Source organism: Vombatus ursinus, unplaced genomic scaffold (assembly GCF_900497805.2).
Source record: "Vombatus ursinus unplaced genomic scaffold, bare-nosed wombat genome assembly UNPS02014807.1, whole genome shotgun sequence".
NCBI lineage: Eukaryota > Metazoa > Chordata > Mammalia > Diprotodontia > Vombatidae > Vombatus > Vombatus ursinus.
In genome coordinates, this window is record NW_020954585.1 from 29863717 (window position 1) to 29881307 (window position 17591).

The 17591-nt window shown below is 36.2% G+C and overlaps 1 protein-coding gene across 1 annotated transcript in view; it reads left to right on the plus strand.

Annotated features, from left to right (window-relative positions):
- The window catches only part of HSD17B4 (hydroxysteroid 17-beta dehydrogenase 4), a 122903-nt gene that overhangs the window by 83704 nt on the left and 21608 nt on the right, over positions 1 to 17591 (plus strand). The window contains exon 17 of the mRNA XM_027874972.1: positions 547 to 612. Within this exon, the coding sequence (XP_027730773.1) occupies positions 547 to 612 (66 nt within the window). The remainder of the gene's footprint in view (positions 1 to 546; positions 613 to 17591) is intronic.

Consider the following 17591-nt stretch of genomic DNA (forward strand, 5'->3'; position numbering starts at 1 on the left):
CTTCTACTTCTACAGAGTCAGAACCTGCTCTGCAATTTATAGTTTCAGAGAGGTGCCTGAAGGCACTGGGGTTAAGTAACTTCCTCAGAGTCAATCAGCTACTAAACTTCTGAGATCGGATTAAAACTCGTATCTCCTAATTTCTAGCCCAGTATACTATACTCTTCCCCTGTCTTATATTGTTGTGAGGAACATGTCTTTACATTGTTAAAGTGATATGCAGATGTGAGTTACTATTGTTTAAAATTTTTTTTTTTGCTTAGAGTTATGGTTTCATTAGTGAAGGGAGTTTATGATGTTGAAACTCTTATCATAGAAATAGATTTTTGTTCTGCAATTTACAGTTGTAGACAATCGTTAGAGGCACTGTGAGAGGTTAAGTGATTTTTCTAAGCTAGGATGCGTCAGAATTGGGACTTAAACCTACGTCTTCCTGACTCCAAAGTCAGTTCTCTATACATTATGCTATGTTGCCTCTGTATTTTTTGATGTACTGCATTAGTATTTAAGAATTTGTAATGTTTTGGTGTTTGTTTTTTCTTTCAGGTAACTGTGCCACCACCAAAGAGACCACCTGATGCTGTGCTTACAGACACCACCTCACTCAATCAGGTAAGATTTCATTTTGAGGATATGAAAATTTATATGATTTGTTTTAATAGAAGCTTCTTGCCGAGTTTTTTCACTTCTTTCCTTTCTCTGACATCTATAATGTTGTACTCTTTACTGGACCTTTTCTACATTTCTTCAGTTAGAATCCAAATGAGAAAACCAGTAGCCATTAGCTTGGCTGCCCACTCTGGCCAACATACTAATTTTTCTCCCTTCCTTTTTCCTGTCACACTTTTTGGTAGACTCGGTACTTCCCTTTCTTTACTACCCTGTGAGGCCTTGAGTCTCTAAAGTGTGATTTCTGCCCCCATTACTTTATCGAACTGCTTTTTTGAAGATCACTGGTGATGTCCTTCTTGTTTAATCCACTCTCCTTTGCTCTGTCATTATTTTCTTAGATGGAGACTTCTTCACCTTTTAGTGTCTTGGACCCCTTTGGCAGTCTAGGGAAGCCTAGAGACCCCTTTGCAAAATAATATTTTTAAATACATAAAATAAAATACATTGGATTACAAAGGAAAAAATTATATTGAAATATATTTATGACTTTTTAAAAAAGTTTACAGATTCCTGGTTAAGAACACTTTTTCTAAACTTATCTACTGCAATTAATACTGTTGTTGATCACCCTCTTCTTGCATTTCTCTTCTTTGCTGGCTCACTTTCTTCCTCCTGCCACCTAATTGTGGGAGTTCCCCAAGACTCCCCTGACTCTATTCTTTTTCTGAATTTTTTTTTCCTTATGGATTAATTATTTTGGTGAGGCTTCAGCCATCAGCTCTCTGGTGATAATTCTTACTTTATGTCTCCAATCTTATTGTCTCACCTGAGCTCCAGTCCCTTTTTCCCAACTCTCTATCAGTTATTTCCATGCAGGAAAGATGATATTTGTAACTCATGAGACCTTTGTCAGTATTAGGGTAGTTGGAGGGAAAAAATTATATGTATGTATACACATAGATAGATGGATAGATAGATAGATAGATAGAGGGCATAGGGTGAGTTGAAGATGAAGGGGTCATATCTGGAGAATAAAATTAAGGGGTGAGAGAGGATTATACTAGGAGAAGGAGAAAGGGAGAGATAGAACAGGGTAAACTATCTCACAAAAAAACAAAAGAAAAGGCTCTTACAGTGGAGGTAAACAGGGCAAGGTGAGAGGGAATGAGTGAATCCTATTCTCATAGGATTTGACTTAAGGAGGGAATAACATACTCAATTGGGTATGGAAATCTGTCTTACCCTACAGGAAACTGGGGGGGGGGGAGAACAAGAGAGTAGGAGGATGATAGAGAGGAGGGCAGATTGAGAAAAGGGGTAATCAGAAGCAAATACTTCTGAGGAGGGACAGGGTCAAAAGAAAGAATAGAATAAATGGGGGAAGGCAGGATAGGATTAAGGGAAATAGAGATAGTTTTTCACAGCATGTCTACTATAGAAGTGTTTTGCATAACTACACGTGTATAACCTATATTGAGTTGTTTGCCTTTTCAATGAGGGAGGGTCAGGACGGAGGAAGGGAGAAAATTTGGAACCCAAAGTTTTAAAAACACATGTTTAAAAAAAATGTTTTCACATGCAACTGGGAAATAAGTTATATAGGAAATGGGGTACAGAAATCTATCCTGCCCTATAGGAAGATAGAAGGGGAAGGGGATAAGAGAAGGGTGGGAGAGACAGAAGGAAGGCAGACTAGGGGAAGGGGTATTCAGAATGCATGCCATCTTGGGGTGGGGGGAGGGGCGAGATGGGGTGAAAATTTGGAACTCAAAATCTCATGGAAGTGAATGTTGAAAACTAAAAATAAATAAATTTATTAATAAAAAAAGAAAAAAAAACAAAAAAAGAAAAAAATTAAAAAATTATTTCCATGCAACATGCCTAAATTTGAGCTCATCATCTTTTTTTCTAACAGAAAGTTGCCCCATTTAGTTTTTGGGCCTCTGTTATTGGCATCACCACCATTTTTCCGTTCTCTTAGCTTAAGTTATCATTGTTTCTTTTCTCTCTTTGTAGGTAGTGACTTAGTCTTCTTGATTTTTCTTTCAAAACATCTCTTTTAAAAAATTATACATAATATAAGCTCACCATTTTATATATAATAATCTTTTGTTTTTCTTTGTATATCAAACTTCATGTTTATAACAAAACATAATTCATAATAAAAAGGAAATTCATAATAAAAAAGGAACTTTTTTAAAAAGTTAATTTACTTTATCCCTAACGGGAAAAACAACAGAACATCTCTTCATTTTTCCCTTTCCTCTCTAGTCCAAGTGATGTGTCATCCTAACAGTATCTTGACTTTTCTCCCTGATCTTCTACTCTACATCCTCCATCCTTTTCTCACCCTCAAAGCCAACAAATCAATCAAGGATTCATAGCCAGCATCATTCTTAGGCATTCTTAGGCATTGTATCACTTTTCTGTTTCAAAAATCTTCACTCATTTCTTTTTTGCATTGTCTGAACTTCTCTGTATGGTTTTCACTTTAATTGCTGTTCTTTTTCTTTTTCTTTTTTTTTGCTTTCTTTCTTTTTTTTTTTGCTTAAATTTTTTTATATTTTAGAGAAATGCTAAAACTTAAATACATAATAAGAAAAAAAGAAACATTATAAACTTAGATATAAAATGAAAAAGAAAAAATGTCATGTGCACAGCAGAACATAGGTGAGGATTCAAAATACATAGCAATAACTTTTCATTTCAAGAAAGCCTTTATGTTAAATACTGTGCATTATGTTGAAAGCTGTCCATCTTTTCTTTGCTTCCTTGTAGGTTTTCTTTTGTTCTGGGCTGCACGCTTTTTACTTTATTGTTTTTTCTTCCCCCCCCCATCACGGGGCTACAATTGAGCATTGGATAAATTTACATATATAAGTATTGATATATACATACACTTATACATAGATACACATATATACATACCTTCATAATATATAAACATGTATTTTTCCTAAGAGATTCTACTCCTAATCTTTGTTTTTATGTTTATGCATATCTCTTTTTTTCCTATCTCTCCTAACTTCTCTACTTTACTTCTACCTGCTGTCTTACCCTCCTATTACTTAACTTACCCCCAACTCCAGTAGTCCTTCCCTTATCCTCCCATTCCCCTAAATCTAAACCCCCTTCTAAAACCCCCTTTTAACTTATTCCCACATCCTCCCCTCCAAATATCCCTCCTTTATCCTCTCCCCTCTCCCTATCCCCTTAGAGTTTTATTTCTTTCTAAATTTAGGAGACTTTCATACTTTTCTAAATATATATGTATTTTCCCCTCTTAAACCCAGTCCTGATGAGAGTAGGTTTCCAGAACTAACAGCCTCCCCTCCCCCATCTAATTCTGCTGTATTGGTTCTTCCTCTTGCACCTCATTTATAAAAGATAATTACTCTTTTAGCTGTACTTGAGTGATTTTACTTTTCGAAGTCATGTCATACTTGGGTCTACCTCAATCTTCCTTATAAGTTAACCTAATTACTAGTAACAATCTTAGACATAGGTTTTAAATTTTTCATACATAAAAGGTAAACATTCAATCCTTATTTAGTCCCTTGTAATTAGTCATTGGTATGTACCTTATATTTCTTGTGGCTTTTGTATCTTAAATCTTCTATTGAGTTCAGGGTTTTTTTAAATAAAGACCTGAAAGTTTGACAATTGATCATCAATGTCTTTTTTTTTTTCATTCAGGATTGTGCTTAGCTTTCCTGGGTATGATATTTTTCTCTGAAAGCCAAATTCTTTTGCTTTTTGATATATAGTGTCCCAAGACCTGTGATATTTTAGTGTCATCACTGCTAGGTCTTGTGTGATTCTAATTGTGGTACCACCATATGTAAATTTGTTTTTTTTCTTTGTTGCTCTTAATATTTTGTTCTTGATCTGGGGGTTTTGAAATTTGACAATAGTATTCCTGAGTTTTCCTCAGAATGTGTTTCAGGTGGTGATGGTGAATTTCTTCTATTTCTACTTTCCCCTCTTGTTCTAATGCTTTGGGACAATTTTCTTTAATTATTTCTTGATTATTGTATCAAGATTTTTTTTTGATCAGAACTTTTCAGGTAGTCCAATTATTCTTATTTTCTCTTTTTGATCTGATCTCTAGATCTGTTGTTTTTCTTATGAGATGTTTCACATTCTCTTCTATTTTTTCATTCTTTATATATATATTTTTAAATTTCTTCATATCTTATAACTTTGCTGGCTTCTCCTTGCCCAATTCTGATTTTCAAGGAATCATTTTCTTCCTTAAAATTTTGGATCTCCTTTTCTAATTGGTTGACTTTCTTATCATAATCTTCTTGTTTTTCTGGCATTATTGTTATTTTTCTTTTTAGTTTTTCCTCAGTCTCATTTGATTTTTAAAGTCTTCTTTAAGTTCTTCAATGAATTCTTTTTGGGCGGGTGACCATTTGACATTTTTCTTTGGGGTAGAAGAGGGTTTCTTTGCTTCAATATCCTCCTCTGAAGATGAACCCCGATCTTCTCTATTTCCATAGTAGCTCTCTATGGTTGGATTCTTTCTCCTTTATCCTGTGCATTTTTTTGTAATAATTTAGTTTTTATAACCACCTCTAGTCCTAGCATATAGGGAATGGTACCTCTAATCCTCTTCGGTTCTCCCTTCTGACCTTGAACTTAAACCAAGACCTCCAGCCTTCTGTAAGTGTCCACAGCAGAGATGTCCCCAACCCATTGCTTCTGCACTTACCAAGCATCTCTGCAGCACAGCTGTGTCTGGCATTCTTTGTCAGCGGAGGTTCCTTCAATATTCCCCAAGTTAGATGGCCAACTCCCTTTACTGTTCCTGGGGTAAAAGTTGCTGTGGCTGGCATCAAGGCAGCCTCCCAAACTGGCTAACTCCAGGGCTTGAGGCTTGTTTAAACAGCTTGTAGCTTGTTGTTAAAGTGGACCCTCACCTGGAGGTGTTTACTCTTCACGGGGAGGAAATGTCCAGGATTTTTCTTCAACATTTTTTCCAGTTGTCCCAGAAAGATCCCTGTTCTGCCCCTACTCTTATTTGTTTTCACGACTGGGCTCTATATTTGCCCAGAGGTGCTATTTTATCTCTTTTTGTGGAGGAAAATCTTGAGAGCTTGAAATTTTCTGACCTACTCTGCCATCTTCCCAGTTATTTTTCAACTTGAATAGTTTGTGCTACTTAGGACAGTTGCTTCACTATTCTTTGAACATGTTATGTTTATTCCTCACTCTAAACCTTTCCCTTTCCCCAAGTTTCTGTAGTCTGGAATGCCTTTTCTTTGCCTCTTTACTTGTCCATACTCGGCTCATCTGCCAAGTCCCGGCTCAAGCCTCATCTCCTTGTGGAGCCTATATCCATCTATCTCATTTGATCCTCACAACAACTTGCAGCATAGGTGCTATTATTATTACAGTGGCCCTTTGAGGTGGTGAGAGCATTATAATCCCTATTTTACAGGTGAAGAAACTGAAGCTCTAAGAGAATAAGCAATCTGTCCACAGACACAGAACTAATCATTGTCAGCATTAGGAAGGAGTGCCTGCTAGGTGCCAGGCACTGTGCTAAATGCTTTACAAATATTATCTCATTTGATCCTCACAATGACGCTAAGAAGTAGGTGCTGCTATCATCCCTATTTACAGGTGATGAAACTGAGGCAAATAGGTTAAATGACTTATCTGGGGTCACACAGCTGGCAAATATCTGATGCCAGATTTAAACTCAGGTCTTCCTAATTTTAGGCCCTCAACTGTGCCACGTAGCTGCCTCAAATATCAATGAATACTTATTGATTAATATATTAATTTGAAAGAAATAAAGATAATCAAAATATCCACATAGTTGTATGTAAAATTATAAACTTATTATTAAATTATGACTTATATGTGACTTGAATATATTTTGTTGGTAGAATATATCAATTTATAGGTTATCTCTCGCACAGTGATTAGAATGCTGGATTTGGAGTCAGAATGACTTGAATTTAATTCCTACCTTTGATATTTACTAGCTATGTGACCACTGAATCTCTCTCAGTCTCAGTTTCCTCATCTATAAAATGAGCAATAATAATATCTATATCAAAGGATTGTTGCGAGGATTCAATAAGACAACATGTAAAACTTTTCGCAAACCTTAAAACACTATGTAAATGCTAGTAATTATTGCTATTATAATTTATTATTAAATTAAAATCCATCCAGTTGTCAAGAAATCAAGGAATTTAAAAATTAGGGTACTAAAAAGTACAATACCTTATATCTTTTCTGCAAATATTTTCCAGTAATTGATTGCCAGCATAGCAGTATATGTAGTTATCTTGTGGACTGAATGTAAGCTCATTGAGAATAGGGATTATAATTTAATTGTTTGTGCTTCCCAGTGCCTAGCTCAGTGCCTGCCCCAAAGGAGACACATAATAATAAATAATTACCATTTGATTAATTAAACTGGTCTGACTGAGTAAACTGTGTTGTTTCCACAAACACATAATCGTCCCTATGAAATGAGGCTTTTGACAGATTTTTTTTAAAGTCCTGAGAACATCAAAAGTTTTTATTTGAATAAGCAATGAATCATTGTTTCACAAATGTCAGATGTTTTTATTGTTACAGATTTTTTTTTTTTAACTATGAGGTCCATGATTTTATTGGTATAGGAAACTCCTTATTAGGAAATGGCCTCTATAGAGGCAGATTGGAACCTGCTTGCAACTTAGAGTGTCAGACAGTTGCCAGGGCAGGCACTGAGATGTCAAATGACTTACCTGGTATGTGTAAGAGGTGGGACTAGAATCTAGGTCTTCCTGAGTCTGAGTAACTATCTTCTTTTTTTTCTTTTTTTTTGCTTTTTGGTGAGGCAGTCGGGGTTAAGTGATTTGCCCAAGGTCACACAGCTAGTATCAAGTGTCTGAGGCTGGATTTGAACTCAGGTCCTCCTGACTCCAATGCCAGAGTTCTATTCCACTGTGCCACCTAGCTGCCCCCAGGACAACTATCTTTCCACTCTGCCCAGGCCACCTCTCAGAGGTCTCTACATTTGCTAGATAGATAGTCTTTTCCTTCCAGGTGTCAATTGTTTCAGATCACTAAATTAAAATAAATTTGGCCAAAGTTTTCAGTATGGAGTTATTATTTACCACTCGTGAGCTAGTTCTCATACTGTTCTTCAGAGTACTCAACCATGTTCTCATGTTCTTCTTATACTTTATTTAGTCCAGTCCTTTCATTTTATAAATCAGGAAGCTGAGGCCCTGAAAAGTTAAGACTTGTCAGGTAACACAAGGGTAGTAAATAACGGGGTTGAGATTCAAACCCAGTTTTTCTGATTCAAAATCTAGTCATCTTTGTTATATATCATACATCATTCCCTTGTCACTTTTCAGATGAATAAGGGTTATCAGACCCTCCAGGAAACTAACCTTAGACCCCTGGTAATGGTCCCTGGTAAAACTGTGAAATTGACAAAGTTAAGTGCTGTCTTCACTGTCTTGTTACTAGTCATATCTTTTTCTTAAATTTACCCCCTTTATATTTAGGCACCTAGTGCTTCATGTGGCCTAGAACTTTCCTCTGCAGAGATCTTGCATTCCCTTTCCATCTCCATTTTTGTCCTGTGTACCATTCTGTTAAGACCTCATCAAGCTCTGCTCTTTGTGAATCCAATAAACTAATATTCTATAAACTATTAATGACTGACAAACACTTAATGTAATACCCTTCTCAGGTGAGATATTTACATTTTAATAGGGACCTTGTGGAAGCAATATAGTAACTCAGAGAAATGGCTCCAGTTTTAATTTCAGGCACTTTGACAGAACTGCAGAAGAAATATTTTCAGATAGGAGGTCCTTTTCCCATCCTTTAAAACACATCACAAGGTTTAGGACTTTGGATTCCAGTTACTCATTTTCCTGTAGTGTTTTTTTCCTATACGTTGATGAAATGACAACTATGAATGGCAAGTTAGTAATAGGTAGATCTGAGGAGTGGGTGATCATCTATCTCAATTGTCTCTTTGTTCCTCCTGGAATGAAAATTTTTATTCCTGTGTATTCTTTGGTTTGATTCTACACATGATTCTGTTTCTAGTTATTTAAAGGTGGTGTAGTAATTGCATCTCCAAACAAAAGTATAGTTGAAATACATTTGTCCTAAACTTTTACTTCTGAATTTTATTTTTGTAAAGTGTAAAGCTTACATAAGCTTTATGTAACTCTGCATGCATGACCTTTATGTAAAGAGGCAAAGAACGAGCAATTAGGGAACACTGATAATCTGCTTAATTGTCTGAACACAAGCTCTTGCTTAATTACTAAAAATCTTAAGCAAGCAGTAAAAATCATATATGGGGGAAAAAAGAGGTAAAAAGCAAATGCTGCTTGTCTCTCTCTATCCTTTTTTTTATGGCAATTTTTATTTATTTTTTTTTGTTTTCAACATTTACTTCCACAAGATTTTGAGTTCCAGATTTTTACCCCATCTTGCCCCTCCCCCACCCAAAGATGGCATGCATTCTGAATATCCCTTCCCCTAGTCTGCCTTCCCTTCTGTCTCTCCCCTCTTTCTCTTATCCCCTTCCCCTTCAATTTTCCTGTAGGGCAGGATGGATTTCTGTACCCCATTTCCTGTATTATTTCCCAGTTGCATGTTGAAAACATTTTTTTAAACATGTGTTTTTAAAACTTTGGGTTCCAAATTTTCTCCCTTCTTCCCTCCCCACCCACCCTCATTGATAAGGCAAGCAACTAAATATAGGTTATACACGTGTAGTTATGCAATTTTTAAGGAAGTGTTTTCTTCAGTAATCTTTTGGACTTCCTTTTCCATTTGGCCAATTTTACTTTTTAGGGCGTTCTTTTCCTCATTGGCTTTTTGGACCTCTTTTGCCATTTGAGTTAGGCTATTTTTTAAAGTGTTATTTTCTTCACTATTTTTTTGGGTCTCCTTTACAAAGCTGTTGACTTGTTTTTCATGATTTTCTTTCATCACTCTCAGTTTTTCCTCTACTTCTCTTACTTCTCACAATCCCTTTTGAGCTCTTCCAAGGCCTGGGACTGATTCATATTTTTCTTGGAGGATTTGGATGTAGGAGCTTTGACTTTATTGTCTTCTTCTGGTTGTATGTTTTGCTTTTCTTTGTCACCAAAGTAAGATAATATAGTCTGACTCTTTTTGCATTGCTTACTCATGATCCTGGCCAACTACTTGAGTTTTAAACTCTTTGTTAAGGTAAAAGTCTGCTTCCAGTGTAGAGAATGTACTGTCCCAAACTTTGGGGGTTTGTATAGCTGTTTTCAGAGGTACTTATAGGGATCTGAAATTTTCAGTTCTTCCAAGGTGCTATGATAAGGGGCGAGGTGTGAGGTGTTCTCTCTCCATCGCCACAACAAGCTCCACCACACCAGCGCTCCTTCTCACCCCAGGACCACCCCTCAGAACTGTGACCCAAATCCAGGCACCAGTAAAGCAAGAGATTCCTGCCTCAGCACTGGCAAAGAGAACCCTGCAGTCCCCCTCTGATCAACCACTTGATTCCCCCTCATTCTGTGGGCTGGAAGCTCAGGAAACAGCTGTGGCCCCGGGCTGTGCTTGAGACTTGCAGCTGAGACCTAGCTCCTCTCTCAACCGCAGTCACAGAACTTTTCCCACTGACCTTCCAAGTTGTCTTTGGCATTCATGGGTTGAGAAGTCTGGAAACTGCCACAGCTGACTGCGATTCAGTCCTCTGAGGCCTGCTCCAGGGTCGCTGTGCCTGTGCGCCCATGCCGGACTGCACTCCTCTACCCGCCCGGCACGATATACCTTTCTGATCAACCATCCAGGCTGTCTTTGGCTGGAAATTTGTTTCACTCTGTCTATTTGTGGGTTCTGCTGCTTTAGAATTTGTTTAGAGCCATTTTTTATAGGTATTTGGAAGGATTTGGGGGCAGAGCTCAGAGAGCAAGTCACTGCTTTCCCTCTGCCATCTTGGCTCCGCCCCCTCAATGTCTGTGTCTTTCTGTCTTGAGGGGAAAAAAAAAATTATGTTTCACTGCTTGGAAAAGCATAAATTTACTCCTGCTTGAAAGTAACAAGACACTTCAGTTCTTGACTCTGGTCATTTTCTCTGGCCGCCCCCCCATGCCTGGGGCTCAAGGTAGGAAGAGACTTATTTTGCTCTGACAACTGACCTCCTTGATTTCCTTTAACTCCCAATTAAAATCCTACCTTCTATAGGAAGCCTTCCTCAACTCCTGTTAATTCCAGGACCTTCCCTCTGTTATTATTTCCTATTTATCCTATGTAAAGCTTGCTTTGTATATATTTATTTGCCATGATGTCTCCCCCATTAAATTATAAGCTCCTTGAGGACAGGGGACTATCTTTTGCCAGTTTTTGTATCTTCAGCGCTTAGTACAATGCTTAGTACATAACAGGTACTTAATAAATGTTTATTGATTTATTGAGAGGACAGGAACAGTCTTGGAAGCTACGAATAATTTGACAGTGATATGAATGATTGTTTCTTAACTGAGTCAGTGCAATGCTGCTGTCAGCAAATTTGTAAATACTAGAATCTACCAAAGCCACAAAGGAAAACCTTACAAGGAAAGAAGCAGATTTTGAATCTTGAAGATTTTTCTTTAATGCGTCCACATGATTTAGCATTCAGAGAATACAACTCGTACTGCTTCTGAGATTATGTAGTGAGTGAGCGCCTAATAATAGCAAATGACTGGAAATTCATTACATTTTGTGGTGCTACTTCTGAGATATGTAAATTTTACATTTTCAGGATTTAGCCTTGACGACAGTTAAAAATACAGTTTGCTGAGCCAAGAGGAATAAGGATGATAACAAATCTCTTCATTTTTTTTTTCTGCACTGTATAAAATGAGAGAAGGGGAAAGACAACTCTACTTTGTTCCACTAACCATTTCTTAAACTCTGATCCAGTTCCTCTTGTTATACCTCACTATGTCTTAGGAGTTTCTTTAGGTTCATGCATTTATTCTTTTTTTTCCAAAGCCCCATTGGTCTCTTTTTAAACATTAATTTTATTAAGGTGCTGAAGAGAAGAAATATTTTCCAACTAATTTTAATTTACCTTTACATTTAGAAAGTATGAAGGCAATCTCAATAGACATGTATGCTTAGGTTATAATGAAGTAGATGTGGGTTGAATGGTTTCCAGGTTTATAATTTCACACATTCTGTATAAAGCAAATTTTTCTCAAAAATTACCTCCTTTCTCAATTGGATAGAATATATTTGTTAGAATTTGTTTGGCATGTTTCCTTTCATAGGCATCTAAGTGACAGAACTTGATGGGGACTTCAAGTTTCAAGTCGTATCTACCAGCATTTGATAATGAGAACTTCCAGACCTCACAGTGTGTTCAGTATTGTGTTAGCATGGGGAAGGGGGAAAACATAAAAGAAGTAGGAAAGATGTCACTGTCCTGGAAGACTTAACAGTTTTATTGGGGAGATTGATTCCCTTTTTGGCAAGAAGGAACTGGTTTGCTTTTTTTCTTTTTAAGTTTTCCTTTTTACCTTTATTAACCTGACAAGACATCAACAAACAACCTTTCAGTATACAAAGAACGGAAAAAAGGTTTGAGTATGAAATCAAATCTCTACTTTTGTACATCTTAGTTTTAAAAAAAAAGATTTAAAATTTAACATGGTTTCAGCACTGTCCTACTTGTCTGTATCCCTTTCTGAATAGCCTTCTGCTGTTTTCTGTGTGTTTTTATTGTTCATTCATGCTTTTTTCTTCATTTTCTTGCTTTTTAAAATCACTGTCCTACCGTCCAACACTCCTTTCAAAAAATAAAATAAAATCAAGCTCTTTATTGTAATAGATAAGTATACTCAAGCAAAACAAATATACAAATTGACCATATCAGAAAATATATGTGTCATTCTCCTTCTAGTCTATCAACTCTCTTCCAAGAGATGGGGAAAGTTTCTTCATAACCAATCTTGTAAAGCCATGATTGTCATTGCAATGATCAAATTCTTAATCCTTTCAGTATTATTCTCCTTTGTAGTCATTGTATAAATTATTGTTGTGGTTCAGCTTACTTCACTGTATGTTAGTAAATATAAGTCCTGGTAGGTTTCTCTGAATCGGTCCCTTTAATCATGTTTTATGGTGCAATAATATTCTATTATATACAAAGCATAATCTCATTAGCCTTTCCCCAGTTAATGGATACCCACTTGTTTTCAGTTCTTTGATTCACTAAAGTGTGCTGCTATAAATATTTTTGTATATATAGATCCTTTCCATCTTTGTTTGGTCTTTTTGGGGTATAAGCATAATAGTGGTCTTATTAGTTCAAAGGGTATACAGTTGAGTGACTTTTGGAGTTTGGTTCCAAATTTCTATCCAAAGAGGTCGCACCAATTTATATCTCAACTAATAATTCATTAGTGTGCCTGATCACCCAGAGCCCCTTCAGTAATTGTAATTTTCCTTTTTTTGTTATTTTTCCCGATTTCATGCATGTGAGATGGGAATTCAGAGTTGTTTTAATTTACGTTTCTCTTATTATTAATGATTTGGTACATTTTTTTCATATAGTTGTTGATAGCCTGCATTTCTTCTTTTGAGAACTGTTTGTTCATATCCTTTGTTGTGGAATGACTTTTGTTCTCTATATGTTTATAAGATTTTTCACTGTGTTCCTCCCCTTTGTTCTATCAGAGAGCCATGCATTTCAACCAATAATTTAAAAAAAAAAAGAAGAGGAAAACAAAATCAGAAAACTGATTAACTGAAAAAAAAAATGACATGTAATATTCTACACCTATGTACTCCCCAGTTTTGCAGAGGAGTAAGGATCTCTTCTTTGAGTCCAAACTTGTTTTTTATAATTTGGCAACATTCATTTTTTATTATTTTTCTTTCCGTTTACATTGTTTTCATTGTGTGTTGTTTCCTTGGCTCGGCTTATTTCACTTTGATCAGATCATGTAAATCTTTGCATGTTTTTGTGGAACATCCTACATCATTTCTTACAGCATAGTACTATTCCATTAATTTCATGTACTACAATTTGTTTAGCCATTTCCCAATAGGTGGATGTCTATTTTCTTTTCTAGTTCTTTGATACCACAAAAAGTGTTGCTATAAATATTTTGATGTATATAAAGCCTTTCTTTTTCTCTCATTGATTTCCTTGGGGTATATACCTAGTAGTGGAATCTCTGGGTCAAAGAGTATAGACCTTTTAGCCACTTTATTTGCATATTTCCATAATTTCCAGAATGATTGTACAATTCATAGCTAAACCAACAGTGCATTAGTGTACCTGTCTTTCCACAATCTCTCCAATAGGGGCTATTCCCATCTTTTGTTATCTTTGCCAGTTTGCTGGGTATGAGATAAAAACCTTAGGGCTATTTTAATTTGTATTTCTTTTATTAGTTGTTTAGAGCTTTTTATATGATTGTTAATAGTTTGCAGTCCTTTTATTCTTTGTAATTGCCTCTGCTTCATGCTTGGTTAAAAATATCTCTCCTATCTATAGATGTGAAAAGTGTATGATCTGCTTCTTTTCTCACTTTTTTATGGTGTGACCTTTAATATTCAGACCATATATCCATCTTGAATTTATTATAGAAGTTGTTATTTCATTTCTTCAGTTTCCTTCCACCTTTTAACTTTATTCTAGTATTTCTTACGGTCTTATGAAGTTATTGAATTGTTTCTTCTGTCCTTTTAAGGAGTCTACTACTTGGGTAGTGTTTTTTAACTTCGTTTTAATTTATTCTCATTTCAGTTTTTTTCCTCTTGAATTCTAAATTTATATAATTCTTTTTTTTTTAAATCTCTTTATTTCTCCCAGCTACTCTTGTAGCCTTGTGGCCAATCCTTTTTTTTTTTCTCTGAAGTACTGCCTCTGGTTGCTTTGGGGTACTCTTTTCGGTTTGCCTCTTAGGCTTTTCTCTCCCCTAAGTATTTCTTCATTGTATTTGGTTTTGTTTTTTTTTTTTCCTTTTTACTCATATTTTCACCTGTAATTCATCTGCAATTTTGTGCTGGGGCCCAATCTTTGTGATACTCTTGCAGAGACTGGATAAGTCTTGTTTTCATTCACTCCCATTTTTAGTCTGCATACTTCTGGTTTCTAGATGGGGTGGCTGCTATTAGGCCTCACCCTCTTTTTCAGTCCCTGACTTCTATCTCAACCTCCTGGTGGTTCACTGTTTGTTATAGCCTTGGCCATCTCTGTCTCCTTCTGCTTGCATGATCCTCAATTAGCAGTTTGTTACATGGCCCTGACAGACTCCAGTGTAATCTGTTAGATTATATTCCTGTTCTCAAATCTCCAGTTCAGCACCCCAAGTCTACCCCTCAAGGTGTGCTGGGTTGGCCCTTCCTCTGTTCTTAGGGGAATGTACAGCCGGGCTCTGTCTCTCTCTGTACAGTGACCAAAGAGCATATGGTTTTTTCTTGGGCTTCTGTTCTGACAGACTGGACCCAGGCTTTGTTCCCACTTCTCTGATTATTGGAGTACCTGCTGGCTCACCATTGCTCTGTACAGAGCATGGTCGGCCCTTCCTCTGAGTACTTCTGGATGTCATTTTGTGTAGTTCTGGATTTGATAAAGGAGCTTCCTTCTGTTTATTTTTGCTTTTCTTTATTATTGGCCTTTCTTGGGCTATTTTCAGATAATTGCAGAAGGTTACATGAAAGAATTGGGCTTCTATATAGCCTTGAACTTCACTGTATTAAAGTTAGGGTTTTCTTCTTTAGACATTCCCCCTCCCCAAGCTGATTCCTCTTTGTTCTGCCTGAATATCAGACAGAGGAGGCTAATAACTTTTACCTTGGGCTATTTTAAAACCCCTTGACCTTCTCTTCTTGTCGTCAGGACTTTCTCTGCTACTTTTCTTCTGTCTGTTCTTTTCCACATTAACTTTCTTCCTTCTTTACTTATTCTCCCCTTCAAAACTTCCAGAGTGCTAAAAATTATACTTTCAGTAGCATTGTAGGATTTAGAGGAGGAAGTAACCAAATATAGCTAACTCCTTAAAGGGGCTGCACCCTTTTCCTTATATGAAATTTTAAACAGTCAACCAGAACAAACCAATATAATTATTTAAACAAGGACACACAGTGATTGCCTCACATATAAAATGTCATGTTGGAGTGCATTTTTTTCTCTCTGTATTGGAAATATGAGTGAGGAAATAGTTGACCTTTTCCCCAGTGAACTTTCTGAATGCAGAATTAGAAGAAAAAATGAGCAGAAAATATGGCTTTGACTTTCTGAAATCTAGAAGAATTACTGAGTTGATGAAAGTGAAATCTTCATCCTTATTATTCATTGGAAAGGGAAAAATGTGATGGTTAACTTCAGTCTAATATAACCACTCTAATGAACTGTTTACCCCCCCAAATTTTTTTAAAAACCGCTGATAACTTAAAGAAATAGGGTTATCATATAGAAGTAGTTATGAAAAATGTTGCTAATGTGGTAATTTAGGAAAATATGTTTACTTTTATGTGTAGAAAGCCTGTGCAGTGAAATAACAATAATAATGATAGCAATGCAAAAACTGTGGCAGTTAAATAGAATATTCTCAGACATGAAATCAAAGTATGATTATGGCAAGAGCACTAGTTTTGACATTAGAAAAATTAGGCTTGAATCCTGGCTTTGTTACTAATTGTGTGGCCTTAAACAAAGTCACTTCACTTTTCTGGGTAGGCATATTTTTCCTCATCTGTAAGATGAAGGAATTGGACTAGTATCTAAAGTCACTCCCTTGTCCAAGTCTTAGAAATTTATCTTTATTTGTACCTTTCAAAGTGTAAAAAAAAAATTAATAAAATGCTTTTCAAAATAAGGCCATTGAGGTACAATGGGATAGACAGGAATAACGGAGGAAATTATTTTTAAAAATCCCATTTTGGATTTTTTCAGAAAATTAATTTTTACTTTAAAAATTACTTAATTTTAATTGGCAGGTAATATTTTTATATTGTACTTTGAGAAAATAAGTAATACATGTCTTTGAGGCATTCAGTACTTTCAAAGTATTAAAAATTGGTGGACCCTACCCTCCTTCTTCCTATCAGTCCCCCCCTGCCTTCTGTTGTTTCTTTACTCACTAAAACAACACAGACATCTGTTTCTGGAATACATACTGGGTTCTCCCTAAAATTTAGATTCCCATACATACCAAGCAAAATAATTCAAAAGGGAAATATACAAACATGTTAAAGGGTCACTCTGATTTTATTAGTGATTCTCTTGTGGGTTTATTCAGCATCCTTAGTGAGTAAGATAGCACTTCTTTTCATGACAGAACAAGTGTTTTTAGACTATTGTAAACCCATTTTATAGTATATAATAGTTAGCATTATCTATTCGTTCTCAAATCCTTTCATTCTATAATCCTTCTGTAGATCTTTGTGATCCTACAAACTCCGTGTTAAACCACTATTGCTTGGAAGAAAAAATTGGAAGAATTTCCATGCTGCTAAGAAAAAGGGAACAAGAAAACCTTTATTTTGTTTGGTCCTGAAGCACAGAAATCCTAATAGTGTTGGATGGGGGTGCAAGAGCTCAGGAATGTGAAACTCTGGATATGGAGTAGAAAGAGGGGAAAGTGGGCTCTACTAAGGAGGCATCTAATAGAATTTCTTAGTTCAGGTCTTCACATGCCTCTTGAAAACATCTTGGTTTGAGTTTTGCCTTATATCCTTAGGGTTCTGGATAAAGAAATACTTTATTGTTTGTCATATAATATGAATTAAGTTGAATCAGCTTTGATGCTCCTCTTCATCACTTCTCCCTTCCCATCCTGTCTCTAGCTCTTTCTAGTTCCTTATTACTGTTCTGTCCTTTTTTGCATCTAATGCATGTACTGTTGCTGTATTGGACAGCTAGGTGACGCAGTGGATAAAGTGCCAGGCCTGGAGTCAGGAAGATTTATCTTCCTGAGTTCCAGTCTAGCTTCAGACACTAGCTGTGTGACCTTGGGCAG